At 40.6% G+C, this 20,495-nt stretch overlaps 1 protein-coding gene across 7 annotated transcripts in view; it reads right to left on the bottom strand.

Annotated features, from left to right (window-relative positions):
• Window positions 1–711: 711 nt before the first annotated feature.
• Window positions 712–20,495, bottom strand: part of dnmt3bb.1 (DNA (cytosine-5-)-methyltransferase 3 beta, duplicate b.1) — a 48,992-nt gene continuing 29,208 nt past the window's right edge. For 3 of the 7 annotated variants that reach the window (XM_044210179.1, XM_044210181.1, XM_044210186.1), the window contains exons 6-22: window positions 18,323–18,466; window positions 15,417–15,575; window positions 15,213–15,320; window positions 12,052–12,193; window positions 11,825–11,947; window positions 11,131–11,175; window positions 10,939–11,018; window positions 10,086–10,198; window positions 9,774–9,957; window positions 8,720–8,804; window positions 8,431–8,576; window positions 5,830–5,920; window positions 5,211–5,359; window positions 4,804–4,889; window positions 4,520–4,604; window positions 4,280–4,398; window positions 712–4,086 (exon numbers count right to left, since the gene is read on the bottom strand). In XM_044210179.1, the coding sequence (XP_044066114.1) occupies window positions 3,945–4,086; window positions 4,280–4,398; window positions 4,520–4,604; window positions 4,804–4,889; window positions 5,211–5,359; window positions 5,830–5,920; window positions 8,431–8,576; window positions 8,720–8,804; window positions 9,774–9,957; window positions 10,086–10,198; window positions 10,939–11,018; window positions 11,131–11,175; window positions 11,825–11,947; window positions 12,052–12,193; window positions 15,213–15,320; window positions 15,417–15,575; window positions 18,323–18,466 (2,001 nt within the window). In that variant the 3' untranslated portion in view covers window positions 712–3,944. The remainder of the gene's footprint in view (window positions 4,087–4,279; window positions 4,399–4,519; window positions 4,605–4,803; window positions 4,890–5,210; window positions 5,360–5,829; window positions 5,921–8,430; window positions 8,577–8,719; window positions 8,805–9,773; window positions 9,958–10,085; window positions 10,199–10,938; window positions 11,019–11,130; window positions 11,176–11,824; window positions 11,948–12,051; window positions 12,194–15,212; window positions 15,321–15,416; window positions 15,576–18,322; window positions 18,467–20,495) is intronic. The other 4 variants (XM_044210182.1, XM_044210184.1, XM_044210180.1 and 1 more) reach the window with 3 other exon arrangements.

Raw genomic sequence — 20,495 nt, 5'->3', positions numbered from 1 at the left:
GTGTTTTCCCTCCAGTTTTGATTGTTGGTCCTCCCTTGATTGTTTGCACCTGTGTCTCGTTGTCTCACCTCCCCTTGGGTATTTAGTCTGGGTCTTTTCTTTGTTCTGTGTCGGATCATTGTTGTACACATGGTGTTGTTCCTTGCCGAACCCTTGACTGAGTTTATCTTGGATTCTTTGTTCTCCGGTGAACCTTTTTTGGATTTTGGCTTTTGTCTGCTCATTACCTGTCTGCTCCCCTCTGCCTGTTCTTGCCTGCATTCCACCCAACAATAAACACGGTAGTCATCCGGCTACTTCACCCTGAGACCGCTTCCTTGTCATCTGCTTTTGGGTCCACATACCTCCATATAGCACCTCGCCCCTACGACACCCTATTTAGCAGAGTTTCAGGAGCAGGGCCGCACCTCCATTACACCACTTCCAGCATTCCCATAAATACCCACCTAAACCATCTCCTCCTTTTTCACTCTCGTATTCTGCGCCCCTCCCTGCCGCCCCTTTCTTTCTTTCTTTCTTTCTTTCTCCTGTTTTTCCCCTCCTTGCTACTCTCCGTCGCCTCCCCACACAAACCAACAGACAGAAGAAGTACAAGAGTTCAAGCTTCACTCATAATCTTTCATTTTCATCAATAAATCACTGTTGATGGTGCGGTCCTTGCTAGCGAAACACACACAAATTGATTAGCATTTCACACAGGACACACGAGAGTGGTTTTTAGCAGCCAAGCTGCATTTTATTGAGTAAAAATTATATATAGATTGCTATAGGAAGTACTCAAACATAAAAAATACATCAAATGAAGTATAAAAATAGCACAGAATCTGTCCTTTTGTATTGCTTTTGCAGTGTGGATTCATAAAAAGGCACAAAAAAGCGAAAGAAAAACAAATCCTAAAATGTGATTCTGATAAAAGATACAGCATAAAAAGGTTATACTAATTAAAAAAAAATCTGTCCTCAGATATCATTCACACTCAAGCCTACAAATACACACTCAAATGGTTTACATCTAAATAACAAAAGATACTAAAAGCTATTGATTAATATGCTCTATATCGTGCTACAAATCTCAAGCAAGCTTTATACTGTGTTAATATATATCGTATGTGTTCTCAATGTAAAGAGTTTTAAAAGAGCAGTTACAAAAAGGAAAGAAAAACTAAGAATTTTTGCGTACTGTTTTAAAGCAAAACATTCAACAAGTTTAGCAGTATTAATGAAGCATGTAAACAATTACTTTTTGGTTTTTAAAAAGGACTTGAAAACTAAAAGAGGTTCCTGGCACTTTAAGGGGCTCTTTGAGCACCACAGAGGAGTCTTACATTTCTAAATGAACTGGTCATTTAAACTTGACAGAAAAAGACTTCTTTAAGAAGGCTTGTGCATTTTGTGTAAAAAAAAAAAATGTAGTTCTTGTTCAAACAAGAGAGTTAAAACACTTGTAAACCTTTCTATCAATACAGTACGCAAAACATTGTGTAAAAAAAGTTCCAGTGATAAAATACAAGCTATATATATCTATATCTATCTATATATAGATATAGATAGATATATCTATATATAGAGGGCATATGGGAGCAGAAAGCTACAGTATATTTTCACAGAACAGAGATCCTATAGGAGGAGTGATGTACAGTTGCCCCTTTGTCTGAGGTAATGCCCATTTAGTATGATTTGGTGACAGCAACAGCATTTTAAAAAATCTTCCAGTTGTCAAAACAAAACAAAGATATTTCAAAGGACTACGGCGAGTTTTTGCGAGTTTGGTCACATCAAGAGAACTGGTACCAAAATAAACCGTCCAGTAAATACTTCTGTCTGGTGAACATGCTAACACTTATACAGTATGACCTTCTGCTATCTGATTTATTGACAATTCAGAAATGGCACAGACCTGTAGACTGTAAACAACCTTTATCATTATTAAGGAGTATTAAAAGTCTACATTGTCGCAATAACTCGGTGATCTTTTGGCGATGAATACGCGCCGCGTTCAGATTCTTGTTTTTTTCACTTTCACAATTACTTAGAGTTACTGTATTTATACATACTGCGTACCAAAGCATGTGCACCACACGAAACTAAGCACAGTATCAACCAGCATCACAGAGATGATTTTCACGGCAGTCCTCTTGTCAGGTTTTTTTGGAAACTAAAAAAAAAAAAAAAACTCCTTTAAACAAAAAGTAGTCAGTGCTAGTTTACAAAAAAAAAAAAAAAAAAAAAAGACTGCGTGTTCACCAGTGTTTCCCACCATTTTTTGTTTGTTTGAACAGAAACAGCTGCAAAACCACATTTACACACAGTGACGCTCACTCTTTCCTGGCTTCAGATGCACTACTTTCAACCAGGATCACCCACACGTGGAGACACTGGCATCAAGCCATTACAGTAAACTAAAACAGTTTTATTTTTAAGATAAAATCTAAACATCTACAGTAGGATAAATGCCATCACTCATTAACTCTTAGCTGTCTGGAATGGTTGGCAAAAGACAAAAACCCATTCTCCATATCTCTGTTTTTGCATTGGCTTGTTTCAAGTATTTGTATGTAGCTATCAGGGAGATGTCGCTGTGACATTATAACAGGATAACTCAAAAAGTTTCACACTATCTATACAAAAACATTTTTATATCATCTATAATAACAGTTTTTTTTTTTCGTTTTTTTAAGGAAGCTATTTTGTCCATATGAACTCATCTCAAAGCAAAAGACAAAAAGTAAAATTATTGTTTTTCTTACAACAAACAACAACAAAAAACTATGAATATGAACTCTTCTAAATATAAAGCCAAAATCCTGCTTCATTTCCAGGTTAGCTCGTGGTCCACTAGCTTCCATTGCTGAATGTATTTTCCTTTCATTGGTCTTTTGAAAAACTCAAAAGGTTTTCTTCCCATATTCGAATCTAAATAGGCAGATAAAATACTGATTATTTTGTTATTATTGTCATTGAACAACTACAGCTCCCACAAGGCTTTCACCGCACCCGTGTGGCTAAGACTCATGGGATATGTTGCTGTCGAATGCTAACAAAAGAATCATGCATTTTATCTTGTTTGAAATGAACAGACGCTCACCTTTTATCGTCCAGTACAGGTGTAGATGTCTGTTATGTTAGAAAACTCCAGTATCATGTCGCGGCTTTTCTAGACAGACTGATGGACAAACCCTTTTTTTGAGAAAATACATTCAGGCCGAGGCTGGTGGAACAGCGGGTTACCCAATCAGGGAGCAGGACTTCAACCGTCCGTCTTGTGACTTTGGTTCACGTGAGCTTTAAAGTGTTTTTCTTTACATTAACGGCCTGTATCAGCACCCTGCTCGTTTAATCGTCAGCCAAACGGAGGGATGAGCGATTACACTTCTTTTTAAAAAAAAGTCTGATACGGAGCCGCTTAAAAAGTTGTAGCCTGCCGTTGGTGCCGCGCCGTTCTCTATTTTCTACAACTCCTAAGTGTTGTCAGCTTAAAAACAATGCCTTCCAAGGGCATTTTAAAAGAAAAAAATATCCTATTAAAATCACTGTAGAGGCCTAATGTTAATAAACAAAGCACAAGGGTCAGGTGTCGTCAACTTTCACTGCACTTTCGCGAATCAGACACCTGACCTTTGACCCTCCCTCTCTTTCTGACACTATGGGGTAGTGATAAATCACAGCCAGAGGTGCTCACCTATGCTGTATGCGTATCTCTGTGTTAGTGTGTGTTATGTGTGTTTAAGGCTGCAGTGCATTATCACCAGGATCCTGGTCACAGACGAACAGCTACTTTCACTATTTCCCAGCTACAGTGATTTTTTGCTGAAACTGGCTGCTTGCCTGCCAAAGTGGCCGACAGAGCGGAGAAAACCTCCAGCTCTTTACGAAGAGCCAGCATCACGATAGAAAAGCTGGTGTTTATTCACGAGTGGCGTCTGTTTGCTGGTGGTGGGTGGTGCCTATTCACAGGCGAAGTAGTCTTTCAGTGGTGCGAACAGATGCCTGATGACGGGGACGCTCCAGGACCGGCCCAGGAGTTTCTGTCTGGCACCGCGACCCATGTTGGACACGTCTGTGTAGTGGACAGGAAAGCCGAAGATCCTGCAGGGTAAGAAATACACAGCCACCATCACAGTCAGCGTCGCAGTGGTGCTGAAGCGGTATGATGTAAATCTGTATCATCAGCCTAAATCAAAGTGTTCCATCCAAATAAATGGCTCATATATTTGAAAAGCAATGAATCTGGAGGGTCTTTGTCCTCATTTATCAGTGTTTGTGTGCGTTTCCTGCTCACCTCTCCAGCTCAGTGCACCACAGTATGTCCTCCTTCCCATTCATCAGGACAGGGAAGTGTTGATCCTTCCCTTGTTTGATGGAGTTGGAGCGGGTAGTGATGGTGCGCACCTTCCCAAACTACGAAACAACAAATACACGGTCAAACAAGCGCGACCAAGCGGCCGTTTTGCAAGCAAGAACTGTGAAGAGTGAAAGAGCGTATTTCCTCATCATTGACTTTATTCTGTAGATATCAAACCTTTGCAACTCGGCCGTGGTCCAGACAGTCCTGCAGCTGCAGCTTGTCCATCCCAGAGGCACACAGAGGCCTGAAACAGAGAGGACTAATCACATTTATATACTGTAAATATCTGCTGTCATATGCAAAACACACACAGAATATAACATTGGTCTTTTGTGTAGATTACAGTAGCAATTTTAGCCTTAGATACTGTGTTTTAACATGTTCACCACCACTGAAAAGTCCCATAAACCCACCAATCTTAAGAATTGATTTGAGAATTGAGTTTTTTTTCCCCCTACCTGTTCATGCCCGGCAGGTTTCCCCAGAAGTACCGGGCACGGTGAGCAGCAGAGACCTCGATAGCGTCAATCATCACAGGGTTACACTGCAAAAAAAAAAAAAAACACACACAAAGACACACAGTGATTACTCATAAACTCATGGTAATCACAAATATAAATAAATACACTGCACTTAAATGATTCTCAGGCACTTTGCTGTTTTTTTAATCATTCTTTCTTGCCGTTTCTCACAGGAAACCAAACGACTACCGGTGGATCAAAGGGGAAGTCACTCAAAATTAGACTTACGACGAACATTTAGGGGGTCAGGTCTCAGATTAGGCTTCAGGTTGATGTTTTTGATAGTTACAGCTGTTTATACTGAGTATAACAGCTGTAAATAAACAGTCTACAGTGTAACTCACCTCCAGGAAGCGTGAGATGTCCCTCTTGTCATTGACGCCCATGGCGACCACGTTCTCGAACATCCAGAAGAACGGCCGGTCCTCTCCTTCTTTGGGCTTGGCCTCGCTGAGCAGACGGTAAAACTCAAAGAACAGCCTCCCTGTGCCTTCTGGAGCAACAAAACACCATCAGAGTCCAAGAAAACATCGCCAACCTGCTACAGTGCTTCAGTACAGACTGAACGTCTCCCTGATGAGGTTTAGGAATATAACCACCTCCCAGTGGCCCCTCCAGGATGAAATCTCCTACAGTCAATACCCAGTATACTGTATCTAAGATTGAGATTGTATCCACAGAGTAGGAAACAGCCTTTAGACAATCATGGGAAACTAAACATATTCACCTCAACTCATAATGTTGAAACTAAAATGACTATGGTTTCCAATAGACTTTAATGCGCCGCATCCATTCACTGCTCAAACTCTTGGATACATCGGTGCCTTTAAATGAAGAGTAATTTACCAAAACAAACTTTAAATACGCCATATAACTGGACTGTCACCTCTAATGTATTATTAAAATTCCCAATAAGTATTAAAAACACAGTCTATGAAATGATTTCCTCTGGCAGGCACTTACCATAGAGGCCCTTCCTCGCAGGGTTGACGATTGACAGGTCGTTGCAGGGACTTCCTCCAATCACCAGGTCAAATGGACCCCACTCCAGAAGCTGAGATAGACAACAGCACCACCAAGTGTTAGACTGAGGGAGCGACAGCTGTTGCATGAATAAAACGACAAAATGACACTAGAACTAAAGTACTGAGTAACAGATTTCCAATTTTTCATGTATCTTCTACAAGTTCATTTACAAAACAGTGAGATTTTAGTACCAAGAATCATCTAATGCTCAGGTTCATTAAACTTTTTATGTATGCAGATGTTTTCTCTTTGCAGCACTAATATTTAATGATTGTTGAGTGCGAGCTCTCAATAACTGACTGGCTCTGATATCAAATGTAATACCGAAAAGAGCACTGTAATGATGAGGAGAGAAAATCAGCATCTCCTTAATTCTACTTAAGTATTTAAATGTAAAGTAAGCAGTAAAGTCATTAGGGCTGCAACTAACTTTTTTTTCATTAATCTGCTGATTATGTTCAAGACTTTGCAAAGGCCAAGTTGTCGTTTTCAGATTGCTTGTTTTGTCCGACCAACAGTGCAAAGCACAAAGATATTCAGTTTAAAATTATTTTAAAAAACTAAGAAAAGCAGCAAATTTTCATATTTAAGAAGCTCAAACCAGTGATTTTTGGACATTTTCTCACTTAAAAAAAAATTCCAAATGATTATTCGATGATTGAAACAGTCGCTGATTGCTTTTTTTGTTGATTGACTAATCAGTTAATGGATCTAAATGTCATTTATCCATTTAACCAGCAACAGGCACAAGACCCACCACCTAAACTCTAACATCTGCTCACCCCTTTGTCCTCTTTCACCCTTTCACATCCGTCCCCCGTCCTTTTCCAGAGGACAATGAGGAAAGAGAGGAATGAAAGAGATGAAGAGAAAGAAAGAAATAAGGAGTTAAGGAACGCAGAGAAAGAGAACAGGCGATGGAGGTGGAGGTGCTCTTAATCTCTGACATAACAGCTAATAGGGAGCAGGGCCGTGAACCCCTAAACACCCACACACACACACACACACACACACACACACACACACACACACACAGCGTGACTAACAAGTGAAAGGCTTCCTGAGGGGATTTACAGAGGCTGAAGCTGCTCTTTATCCTCTGCCCTGAACCACGTCACTGCAGCTGCTAGCCTCCGTTTGCTGTGTGTGTGTGTGTTATAATGTTACAATACACTTCAATTAATTACATTGATACCACTCTCACGTGACTAGCCTAGCTTAGCATAGCATCCATTTGTAAACATATATGTAAAAACAACAATTTGTTGTTGTTTTTTTTTAGAGTTTGCAGAACAACAGCATTTTCCTGGAGTCTTTTTTTTTTATTAGTGAGGTTGCCAGGCAACCAGAGGAGATGCTGCACAGAAGTGCTGGGCGGACGGATAAACTGTTCATCACAAAATAAAACCTCTTTTTCTGTACGGATTAAACATACAAGATGCAGCTCACTGATTGGTGAGTTTTAGAGGTTTTAGAGATCTTTGAACAGAGCCAGGCTAGCTGTTATCCCCTGCTTCCAGTCTTTATGCTAAGCTAGGCTAATCGCCTCCCGGCTCTAGCGCCCCAACACACAGAAATGAGAGTGGGATCAGTATTCTCACCTCACCGTCGGAAAAGAAAAGTAAGTCAGCATATTTGAACTATTTATTTAATTTTGTGCTATAAATATTCTGTGCAGGTAGGTTTAACCATCTATAATAACTCAAAATATCAATGTTTGCAGCCCACCTGTCTGTCTAACAGAGACTGAGACGTGGAGCTGAAAACAAACAAAGGTCTCTCGTGACACATGAGCGCCTAAGGTACGCTTGATTTATCTCCCCTGACACCTGAGCAGCTTTCTAAGTCAACAAATCACTCAGTGTTGAGATACATTTCCCCTGAAGTGACATAAAATAAGACAATCAAAGCTTCACACATGCTAACACATTGATATACTTGTCAGTACATGAATTTCCTAACCCCTAGCTTTATATTTCAACCCTGACTGTAAATGAAACCAATCTACACAACCTGCACAGCGGTTAACTCATTTTCATCATAACATTCATCCTAATGCAGATGATTAACGGTGCAGTTTGTCTGAAAGCCTGCGCACACAGAGGAGACAGAGCCAACTCTTAAATTCATGTGAATCAGCAACTAAACACACAAAAAAACATTTAGCTTAAAAATAATCACTAAAAGTTCTTACGTTTTTAGTCCTGTTTGGGCTGAAATACAGTTTTGTTTTAGAACTAATTTCCCACAAAGTAAAAACCAAAGTTTGCTTTGTAGCGTTTTGTGTTTGTACACGTTAAAGTAATTCAACTCAACAAAAGCCATGTGTCTTATAAATTGTATATTAGACAACTGAAACAGTTAATATAAGTAGGTCCACTAAAGCATTTTGAACAGGTGTGGTCCTGTTGTTCCTGACACTTGATAGCATTAAAGTATTTTCAAGTTTCACTTATTTCAGTCAGCAAACATTTTGTTAAAGTTAGATATTCAAATGCATTTACCAAACAGGATAGTTGTAAACATTTTCTGTCTTACGTTTTTCTTTGAGATGTCCCTGACATCGTGGACGTACTGGATCTTTCCTTCATGTCTGACAACGCCCACTGAGATGGAGTCCTCACACACCTCTGACGCCACGTACTGGTCCACCTTAAAACCCAGGTCCCTTAGAACCAGGTAGCCTGGAAACACACACAAACACACGTTTTTGTATGATGACCTGCTGCGTTTTAGATGAATGAAACATCAAGACATCAGTACAAATATATTCATTCACTGTCGTCTCTTATCACACACACACACACACACACACACACACACTCACCAGTGGCAATGCCGTCAAACAGGGAGAGGACTCTGATTGGTCGTCTCTGCTCTGCAGGGACTGCTGGGTAAATCTTTGGTTTCTCCTGGAAGAAAAACATAAAGGAGACAAATTATATTTTAGGCATCTGGGAGGCTGTTATCTAGGTGGAAGATGGTTTAACGGTAAAAAGCAGCTAAACCGTCTCTTGTGTCTGCTTTTGGTCTATAGCTTAGTGTCAAAATATATTGTTTTCATAAGTTTCATTTGTTATTTTAGGTGGTTGTCAGCATTACAGGTGTCATCGCAGGAGTTAAAGCTCTCTGTGCTTCATTCTTTCTGAACCAAATCTGTCAACAATGAACAATCTGTTGGTTCATTTTCCGATCAGTACATTACAAAACGTTTTTTTATCTTCATTACTGGAAGACTGAAAGACTGGGAGACCTGCTCTGCTGGAATGTTACATTATGATGCAATCCCAAAAAAAAAAAAAAAAACACTAAGTTTTTGCCTCAGAAATATCACAGCATGAAGTCTACACTGTTTTTTTTCTGCTGATGTGACCTGACCCAGCTTTTCCCGGCAAGTCTGGCTTTTGGCCTACGATCACGACAAATTCACGACTGAAAATCTATTACATTTCACTTTAATTAATTTCGCTGTATTTCAGAAATGTGGCTCAAAGAAGAAAAAGGATTAGAGAGGTAAAACATAAGAGAAGAAAGATATAGAGGGGTGGTTTTCAAACTGTGTGGCTTGTGACCCTTTAAAGTGAAGCAGTGCCTACTTGCAACACCTTGTCACATAAGTTGCATAAGAGTGATGTTCCCTTTATAGATTGTTTTATTTGAATAATGTTTAGAGGCCCCGAGGAGGTCAAACCATCCAGTATTTCACAGTAAAAAAGTGTAGCATCTTATTAATCATTCCCTGCAACCCGCAGGCAGGGAACCACTGATTTAGAGTAGAAAAATAGATTTTTTATTTAGATATATAGAAGTTACTGTTGCTGTTTCGAACATCCCAGATCATTCACCTTTTGCCAAATCTCATACAAAGCAAAGTGACTCACAAACTCCTGTCCGTTGTCGTTGGCGAAGAACTCCTGCAGCTTGAGGCTCCAGTCGTGCCGTTGTTTCAGGACGCCGTACTGCAGCAGCGGCTGGCACATGTAGCATCGCCACGGGTCCAGATACCGAGCGTTGTTAGACGCTCCGGGATCGACCAGGATGTCCAGACAGTCCACGCAGAAACACCTGGAGGAGGAGGGAAGAGAGGAGAGGAGGCGAACGGACAGATAAACACATCTGTGGAGAAGGAGTAGTTCATTTATTATATGTACTGTTTCTTTATATGTGTGTGTGTGTGTGTGTGTGTGTCGGACCTGCAGCAGTTGGCGTTGCCGCAGAGCAGAACCTCTCGACCTCCGCAGCAAACGGTGCAGTAGGACTGGTAACCGTCGTCATCGTACATGTAGGACATCTCCAGGTACACGTCCTGAACACGCAGAAAGAAAAATACTTATTGACACGACTTCACACATCTGGCTTTAGCGACACACCCTCTAACACAACAGCACATCTGTTGAAATAAAATAAAAAATCATCTTCAAACCGACACTCAATTTCCAGTTTATCAGGTGCACTTAGCTAAAAATGGGAATAGATAATGGAGTCCTGCAATAAATTCCATTTAATGATTAACGGCTAAATCTGGGAAGCGGAGGAAGACTCCCTTTTGGGAGTTTCTTTTTCTGTGTGTGCGTTTACTAAACATGTATACTCATTTTTCCAGTGAAAGCTGGGTATGTAACCCTTAACATAAAGTGAAAAAAAATTAATTATTCTGGGTTGAACTGGTTTAGACTTTAGTTTGAAGATATTAAATATCAGCTATATTCATTTTATTGGCATCAATATCAGCGTTTGGAAACCGATACCGGTCAAAACCTTTAGTCTGTCAGCATGAGAATGTGTTCCTTCAGGTAAAGTATCCGAATATTATTCTTCTTCCTTATACATGTGCTTATCATCATTATTATCATCATTATCATTATTATTATTGGATGTTCTCTTGGTTTGGAAAGGTTTCATCACTCTGACACTGAGACAAGCTGCTGATTATATAAAACAACCACCTCATACATCATAGTTATATGCCACTTCTCATTTTATGTTTTGGCACTCTTTCCTAATTTGTACTGCAACTGCTGCAAAACAGCTTCTATCTTATCTTACCTTGCATGTTTGGCACAGGCCTCCTTCAAACAGTGGGTGGAAGGTTGCTACTCTCATCTTTCCACAAGAGAGACAGAACTCTGCCAAAACACACACAGATCAATCAACGGCCGAGAAAGTAAAAATGAAACGACACGGTTGAAAATTCACAAATGAATTCGCAAACGCACACGTGAAGGTGTGAGTCTTTACCTTCTATACTTCTTTTATTCTTCAGAACTTCATTCACCATTTGTTCTGAGAGGAAAATAAGGACATATATGTTGTAAAGCACATTTTCATAAGCTCATATAAATACCATCCTCCATATTATAGTACACTCAACCAAATAAAACAAATGCAAAAAAAAGTAACTTAAGAAACTAAAACTAATCTAAACCACAAAACAAATATCAAATGTATGAGTTTAGTTTCTTTTTATACCTTTAACAGACAAAAAGCAGGGAAACTGAAACCTGCATAACCCTGCTAACAGCAGCATTTTCAAGTTTTTAATAAATAAGATATGATTTTATCTCTGCTAGTGTAAACATGGCACCAGCTCATATCGACAACAGTCAAACGTTACCATGAAAATCGGAAATAGAAACTCGGTCACAAAAGGAATAATGTAATTATACTGTTACTTTAAAAAAAGGTAAGATCTGATCCTATGAATGATAATGATAAAACTGTACTGTTATATTCTATAAAAACTATAGAATAATAAAAAATAATAAAAATAAATAATAAAAACACACACACACACAAAAAAACCCTGTACATGTCAATGAAGAGAAATGATACAAAAACTCCAGTTCCAACAAGCAAAACTTCCATATTTACAGAGACCATATTTAACAAAGTATACATCCAGTGTACGGTGAGTTTGACTTTTGACCTCTACCTCTGCTGTAGGACTCCTCAGGGGCGGCCTTGTTTTTACAGAGGCTGACTCTGGGCCGCTTGGCGCTGGGGAAATACTCTGGCAGAGAAACATCGAGGACCTGGTGGTCCAGAGGGTTACTTTCTGCAGGGGGACACAGAAACAAACTCTTACTTCCTGACTAAAGGGTGAATTTGGGAGGCACAACATTTGCAGCTTGCTTGTGATGATCCTGCTGCCTTGCTCACCGGCGGTGCGTGTAGGTTTGAGTCCCTCCTCTCCTTTGGGCAGGAATCCGCCGTTGGCCCAGTCAAGCATGGGTTTGATCTGGTCTTCTGGACTGTCCGACTCGCAGGGAGAAAACGTCTTCTCCGCCCGGAAACTGGACATCTGTGAGCGAGAGGCAGAGAGATAAAGAGTTTTGGAGAGTTTTGAATGTTTAGACTTCTTTCTGGTTTTCTAATCCCGTAAGTAGGGAGACGAGAGATCGACTGAGTGACAGTCGAGGGCCGAGGCACCACGCAGACAGAGGGATGACAGGAAGTAGACGGGGCGAACGAGGCAGGCAAAACACGGTAGCCACAAGGAGAGAGAGAGGGAAAACAGCAGCGTGAAGAGGCCTGCAGTCTGACTCACACATCTGTCAGCTAGATGTCTTTAAGTAGACACACATACAGATAGAGATAAACACACGCACAAGCAGTTGTCTCTATTAAACATAAACCACTGAAAAACAAACAGATGAGAATGAAAGATGTCGTAGGTGAAAGCAAAGAGATGAAAGGAAGAAAGAAAGAAACTACTGAGGGTGTTTTCACATACAGGAAGCAAGTTAGGGCTTGTCTTTTGTATTCAATATCTCTTTTTCAGCATCTCTTAATAGCTTTTCTTTCCAGAGCTTTCCACTGCATGGAGTTCAACAGATAAGAGTTTGCTCGGTTGTCGTCACGTGCTAAGACCCAGCGGCGTTCATTGAACGCACTCGTGGTTTTGGTGAACGGTGAACTGAGCGCATCGGTTTGCATCCGACCAGTCTGGAAAATATCTGCGAGCGAACGCTGATCACAAGAAATCATTAAAGGGCCTCCTCCGCCCGAGTCAAACTCACGGCGTTCGTAGAAACGAACGTGAACTAGTTCATTTTAATCTGTGTGAACTGAACTTTGAGCTAGCTCCTGTGAAGTGTGAACTTGCACAACACTGCTAAGATATATATGCTGTATATATAAAACATTTTGTCACACTTCTGTTTTTCCAAGGTTAATGAACATGAACTTTTTACTTCTGAAACTTCTAAACTTTCGTTTCGTCCCAGTAATTTCAAAAAGATGGTGATTTAGTCAAGTCAGCCAAGTCATTAGGAATAAAAAACATTTTTTTCCCACTAACTGAGGAGATTCTTATCTTATCTAAAAGAGGAAAGTCTAACAAACGCAGAAGGGATGAACCTCAGCATTTTTTTAATTACTTTTTTGTTTTTCCGCCTATAGCACCAAATATCAAAAAATGTAAATTAAAAAAAAAGAGAATTGGCATGGGTCAAATTGTAAGTCTGGTTCACTTGTTCTTTGATTAAATATTTCCTGTTTGTACATTTTTTTATTTAGATAATGTTATGTATTTTCAATATTTGTGTATTTTCATATTTTAACTAAAGATTGCTTTTGTTGGTTGTCATCAGTTTAATACCTGGCCGCAAACCAGATTTCCTTATTTTATTTAAGTCCTTGTGTGACTGTTTACTCAGACAACATTAACAATGCAACACATTTGCTTATTTTGTTAAATATAAAACGTTTTTTTGTAGCTCTACACATTTACGCTCATTTCAAAGTAAGCCGTCATTTCAAAGTATAGTCACACATCAGATGGGATGACGGATGGGTTGAAATTGTATGTATTGTGTTTCATAGACTGATCTGGTAACTTCAGACGTCAGACAAACATCCAAAACTTGGACCCGTGTATGACGATTATTCATAAGTTTGAGGGCCATGCAAATTACAGGAATTTCCCGGGAGAAACCGCAAAACGGGACGGCCCCGGGAGATGGCCTTGAAATACGGGAGAAACCCGGGAAAAACGGGAGTGTTGGAAGGTCTGGTGCAGACATTCAGGTATTGTATTATCTCCTGTTAATACTCCCCTATTGTAATCAAAAGTATCATTTGTCTATTTGCCCGACATGGGACACCAGAAATAATCAAATACTCTTTCTAACAGACAGTACAGTTATTTGTCTTTATTTACTATCTGTGGTGCAGTCACATACTGTATTTACTGCCTGTCTCACCACCTCCATCTTGTTCCTCGCCATCTTTATGATCTGACGACACTTTCTCCTCTCCGTTCATCCTGCCTGACGCTTGTTCGCCCGTCTCTCTCATGGTATTGAAAGGATGAGAGGGAATAGATAGCGAGGAGGAATCGCTTTCAGACACATATCTGTGTTTGTTTTACTTGGCTACTGGTACACACACACACACACACACACACACACGCGCGCGCTTCCAGTGAACTGCCGTGTTCTTGGCAGGGAAACCATACAGCATGTTTTTACAGCAGACCTCAGATCTGACACACAATTAGCCACTGACACCTCCCCAAAACACACACACACACACACATCCCAAAAAATCTGTTTCTAATGCACTGGGTCCCACAAAACAGCAGACTTCACAGATTCTGTGTCTCAGGTGAAAGTCTGGAGCTTCACACTCGTGTCTCTGCGCTGCTGTTGCTCTAAATCATTTCAGATTATCATAATGCAAACAAGCCCCGATACAGTTCGGTACTACTTATCTCACACCAGCCATAACGGCTGTAACAGTTCGTATTCGCTTGTTGCCGCTGATCAACCAGGAAAACAGTGTTTCAAAGTTTTACCACGTCAGAATGTTTCTGTTTTGGGCCATAAATGAGATTCAGATTTTTCTGCCAATGTGATTTTAATCGATCAGAAGCTGATTCTAGAAATGAAAAGGTTTTTTTTTTACTACTTTTATTTGAAATACAGCAGGACAAAATCTGATCTTTCCAGCGCTGAGGTCGATGGTTGACCCCGACATTTTGTTATTGAGTTTTCTTCTTTTTCTTCAATAAATGTGGCGTAGTCAGTACCGGTTAGCTAATTCTCTTATCTGGTGAACACCAGGTGGATTTAGGAAATTAACCTGAAATCTAAAGGTTTCCTTTCTCCTTTATGAGTTGACAAAGTTCTGCTACGGCTCTTTCTGAAATGTTCCTACACCTGCACTGAAGAAGAGGAAGAGGGCAGGTTAACTCTGCCCCCAAAATAAAAGTGTGAGTAAAGTACGGTTACGTGGTTTTACCCTCCATCACATTCCAGAAGAAAACCGTTTTGTTGGTTAATTTCAAAAAGTTGCACCTAATACACCTTAAAGCTTACCTCCAGCGCTTGGAAGATAGCCCTACGGTAGGAGGCCAGCTTGGTGTAGGAAGCCTGGCTGAAGAACTTGGGGAAGGCAGTGATGGAGTCCAGTTTGTCTGCTGAAACCTGGAGAGAAAAGAAACGTGGCATCAAACAAAGTACGAGATCTACAGCCATCATTTGAGTTCCCTACTACAGTCTGTTTTTTTCTTCCTTCCTCACCTCAGAGAACTTGCCGTCTCCAAACCACTGCAGCCACCTCATGCCGTGGCTGGCCTGCCGTTTGCCGGTGGCGCGCCACGTCACCACGATGCCGGGCCACCAGGAAAAGCCTTTGATCTTCCCCCACACCAGCTCGCCGATGCCAAAACCCTTGTTGTCCTGGATGGAGGAGGGAGGATACAGATGTAGGAGGCAGAGGAGAGGGGGAGAGGAGTGAGGCATGGTCTTGTACTTTGTGCTACTTTACCAATGCAAAAAATGTCTTATTGTCTCTAAAGTACAGAAGGACATAAAGAAAAGGTCTGATTTAACATGACCACATGTGAGACATGTGTTCTTTGAGACACAGGAAAACGAAAGATTTGAGATGTAGAGAAGAGGAATTGAGGGCAGAAAAGTAGATCAATTCAAGAGTCATGTTACTGATTTGACATTTTTCTTTCCCTGATACTGCAGGTGCAGAGAACCGAGGAGAGAAAACAGGACGCTTTGGCAGAAGTATCTTCTTGTCTTGCTGTCTTGATGAAAAGATTAGGAAATATGGCAGAAGAGAGGAAGAATGAAGATAACGGAAAGAGAGTTAGATTAATGGTTTGAGAGAAATCTGTAATGATATCTGCATTATGCAAAAGCGGAAAACCCCCTACTCCAGTTATAGTAAATAGAAGAAAGAGAACAAGAGAAAATGAAAACAATAGACTGGACATATTAGCTTTCCAGTGCCAAAAAACATTCTTGTCATGGATGAAGACATTTTGAAAGAAACCTGCATCCTCAAGACTAGTTAAAAAAAAAAAAAACAACCTTGAGCAGATAAATGCTGAAAAGGATGAAAGACAAACACTAATTTTGCAAAATACTTTCGTTTTCTCAGAAAAAAAACAAATGTTTTGTTGGAGAAAGGAAGGAGAGATAGGAGTAGAGGAGAGAGTTTAGTTAACATTTAAGGGGAAACCCCCCCCCACTCCTGTACCCTGTTTTTAATAAAAAACAAACGGAAAACAAAATGTTTTATGTCTAAAGCGTGACTCACTGCTGACCCTGACTTCTGACCTCCATGTGGAAGAGAGAAAAAGTTTCCCTGCATGGATCAATACATTTTAGAATTTTATCAAGATAAATATCCAGATCTTTAAAGCATCATGAACATAAACTGAAGAGTGTTTATTCACCTCAGCATCACTCTACACCTGTCTGAAAATACACAGTAGTCTGTGATCTCTGATTTGCTCAGGTGTTTCCTTTATTTCTGCTGTTAGCTTTGCACTTCAGTCTTTTTGTGGGCCTTAAAGAAAACATCCAACGTCCCTAATAATACAATAATTGACCCATTTTTCTTTCTGTCTTTCTTTCTTTTGAAAGTTAAGTGTGCTGGTTTATGAGCAAGTGGGATTTCTATGCTTGCAGACAAATCCCAGTTGAGCCGAGGCCGTGAGATCCTCAAGTTAGCCTTAAGAGAGAAAACCCATTAGGCTTTGTAATGGAGTCTGACTCCATTAAAGGATGCTACGCTCCACTGAGTTAAGCCAGGAGTGAGTGAAAACACACAAAAACACACTTGATACCCATCAACATACACAAAAAGCATATGTACTGTGAGATTGCGTCCACACAGAAGAAAAAAAAAAAAAAACAGACGTGAGACATGCAGAGGAGGAAATGTATGCATGCAGATCTGTATGGGTATCCACAGAGTCTCCACACACACACACACACATACACACTCACACACAGGCCCTGCTGTGCAGACTTGTGGTCATCATGACCTGAATGAAACTATTGATACAGAGCAAACACAGCCAGACTCTGTGAGTGTGTGTTTGTGGCCACCTGCACTAACACAAGGCCAGGTGGAGGAGGTTCTGTGGTGTGTGAAGGGAGTTACCCTCCTCGTCTTTCTAATACTGCCAAACCTCCTCTTCCCCTTTTTAAAATATTCTGTCTCTCCTGCATCGACACAGCTGTCGGACTCTCTGTCTCTCTCTGTTTCTTTCCCTTTGCTCATCCTAACTTCCTTCTGATCATCTTGTTATGACCCAAGAGTGCTTTCAAGGTATTTTTCTGATGTCTCTAAGACTTTTATAGTATATTTGCAGCTTAAAACGAGAAAGAGCTCCCAGACCTCTAAACCTCCAAGGCTGCACAATCCTTTAAATTTGTTCCATTTTAATAATAATAGAAAATATCTAGACAAATGTGTTTAATGTGCATCTTAATCTGAATCAAAACAGACATGGTGACAGATCATCAAGCATTTAATTTTTGGAGAATACCTAAATCCTGTCCAGGAACATCACTGGGTTGCACGAGGACTCATGACTACTGACTAATTTCCACAACATTTTCACCAAATAGAAGATAATAAACATTAAACCAGAGTAGCCGTCTTCCTGTCAGACTATTCTGTAAGTCTGCATGACTGGGCTGATGTAACTGGATAAAAAATAATAAGCTAAGATCATATTATATTAGTAATTCCTCTAAGAACAAATGCCAAATGAGTGCCTCATTTGAATGGTACTTTTGGGGGATTTAGTTAGAATAATACAATATTCATTAGGAGTGATTTAAACACATGCTGAGAAACATCTGGAGCATTTCTGCTCTCAGTTCTGTTCCCATGGCCTCGTGTGATTAATGCCAAATAACAGCACAGTGACACTTAAAATGGACTTCCTTGTCCTTGAATCCAGGAGAACGTGAAACAAAAATTACTTTTCCACTTCACGAAACAATCTGCATTTTGAGACGTGTTCAGCACCTGCAGACGTTTGTTTCCTTTTCATTCATTTCTTTGAAGATCTTCCAAGTCATCTATCTAGTTTCTAGTCCTGTTATCTCCCCTAGCCTTTCTCCTCCATATACTCATTTGTCAATGATCACGCACACTCTCTCAGACATCTTACATTGTACTCTGGCTGGATTTCGGAGCTGGATGAGGTGCTGGTGCTCTGGGCCGAGTCCTTGGAGTCTTGTTCCATCAGCTCCAGACGGGGGGCCTCAGGGACCCCGCCAGACACAACCACAGCCGCCCGAGGACCGCCGCCAAACTGACCCAGAGAGAGAGAGAGAGATAAACAGAGAGAGGTTTATTAGAAAGGAATATTTGTGTGAGAGCAAAAGAGAGAGAAAGACGTGTACGCCACATCTTTAGTAATAAAAAACGATTTGTTTTTTAAAGAACTGAGGTCAGAGGAAACGGCATGACAGCGTTGCGAGATGAGATTTATTTACAGAACTCAACACCGATAATTACGCTGCATTTCCATTCACTCATCTGTCATTATCGCCCTGTCATACCAAAGTTAAGTGTGTTTTTAAGTGTGCTGTCAGAAGCACTCTTCACCCATTATGAAAACATACACACAGATCAACAATACACACACCGTCAAACACACACCACCCATGTCATCTCCACTATAAATCACTGTGGCTTCTTCAGAGGCCGTTTGCAGGAATGTCCTTCCCTGCTTTTAACTTGTCTAACCAGGACATCAGTCAAGTCAAGTCAGTTTAGGGATAGAAAAAGATAGATGGAGAGAGAGAGAGAGAGAGAGAGAGAGGTGAGAAAAATGTTTGTATCCAGCTGTTTTTATGTGCATCTTTATCCCAAACAGTCAAAAACCTGAGTGGAAAAGGCAGAAATTTCAAATAAAAGGCTAAATATCACTAAAAGTTCTTAAGCTTTTACGATGAGTGATGATTTTTTGTGTTGTAGACGTAGCAGTGCAGCTTTCTGTCCGTCTCTTTGCCTCTGCGCCACAAGAGAGCCCGAACAATTTTAATTCAAATTTAAAAATAAGAATAATGGCAGACAAAACCAGCACAGTTTGAGTAGATAAAGCAGCTCATGTACGTATGAAAACCCCATCTTAAGTGCAGTGAGGGAATACCATAATGCAGCAGCTTTACAAAACAGTTACTGTTTTATGTTGTTGTTGTTGTTGTTGTTGTTGTTGTTGTTGTTGTGGCCTCTTCAGAATATTTGCTAAACAGTAGATGAGGGAAAACACTTAATTTTCACTAAAATTGAGATATAATTGGCTCGATATCTGGGTGGAAACATAACCAGTAAGAGCGAGCGAAACCACTGGAGTAAGAATAAATAGACAATGGAGGGGTGAGAAAATGGGAGAAATGGAAAAAAAGAATTAAAGAATTAAACAAAAACAAAATAATAAGAAAGAATAAATTAATCTTATTCTCTGATGTATTCAGGTTAAATCTGCAAGCGTTTAAAGGAAAATGTATCTGTTTTTACAACCTGGAAACAACCACATTTTCATAGTTTTGGACATCATTCCTCTTACTCACTTCACACGAGGATGTGGGGAAGTAAAAACAAAGTTACACTTCCTGAACCGTCTGTTATTTTCTGTAATTTTCCACTGCATTGCAAAACTGTGCACCAAAAAACTACAGCAAGTATAGAAGGTCAAAAGAACACGTAGCTATACTCGTGTTTACCCCGGCATGTGCTGACACGTAGCAGGTACAGCACCTGTTATAGTTAGCCTCTAGTTCCCCCTGATCTGTGTGCTTTTCCTCTCCTTGTGTTTCTTGGGTGTCCCCTGTTCATTGCTATGTGTGTGTGTGGTGTGTGTGTGTGTGTGTGTGTGTGTGTGCATTCTGGTCTGGCGTCCTGGTCTCCCGCCTGCTGCTGATCACACCTGACGTCAATCAGTCTCCACAGCATATCTACCAGGCTCTACCAGCGCCAGATTGTCTCTGTATGCTTGCACGATACCGACGTTATGGCTCCTACCTCGACCAAGTTAAGTAAATAGTTTGCGCTGGGGTTTTTTTTGCCTCGTTGTAACTTTGTCTGTTTCTGTCACAGAGCTATTCTCTGCCGGTGATCTCAGCCACAGTCTCCCCTCGGATCTCTGCAAGACTGTCTTCCTGTACCATCTGCCACGCTACTCTAGCCAGCTGCCTTTCCTGCTCTGTCGGCCTCACCTCATGACCCTGCTGCCCCCCCCCCCCACGGATCACTGTCTCCGTCCGGGACTTCACCGCTTCGTCCAAGAGCGGACCTGCCACGTCCTCTGTGCCTACGGGGGGGACTAAGTTCTCTTC

Source organism: Siniperca chuatsi, linkage group LG10 (assembly GCF_020085105.1).
Source record: "Siniperca chuatsi isolate FFG_IHB_CAS linkage group LG10, ASM2008510v1, whole genome shotgun sequence".
In the NCBI taxonomy this organism is placed as follows: domain Eukaryota; kingdom Metazoa; phylum Chordata; class Actinopteri; order Centrarchiformes; family Sinipercidae; genus Siniperca; species Siniperca chuatsi.
The sequence above is the reverse complement of the archived record's forward strand: the minus strand, read 5'-3'. Positions and strand labels throughout refer to the sequence as shown.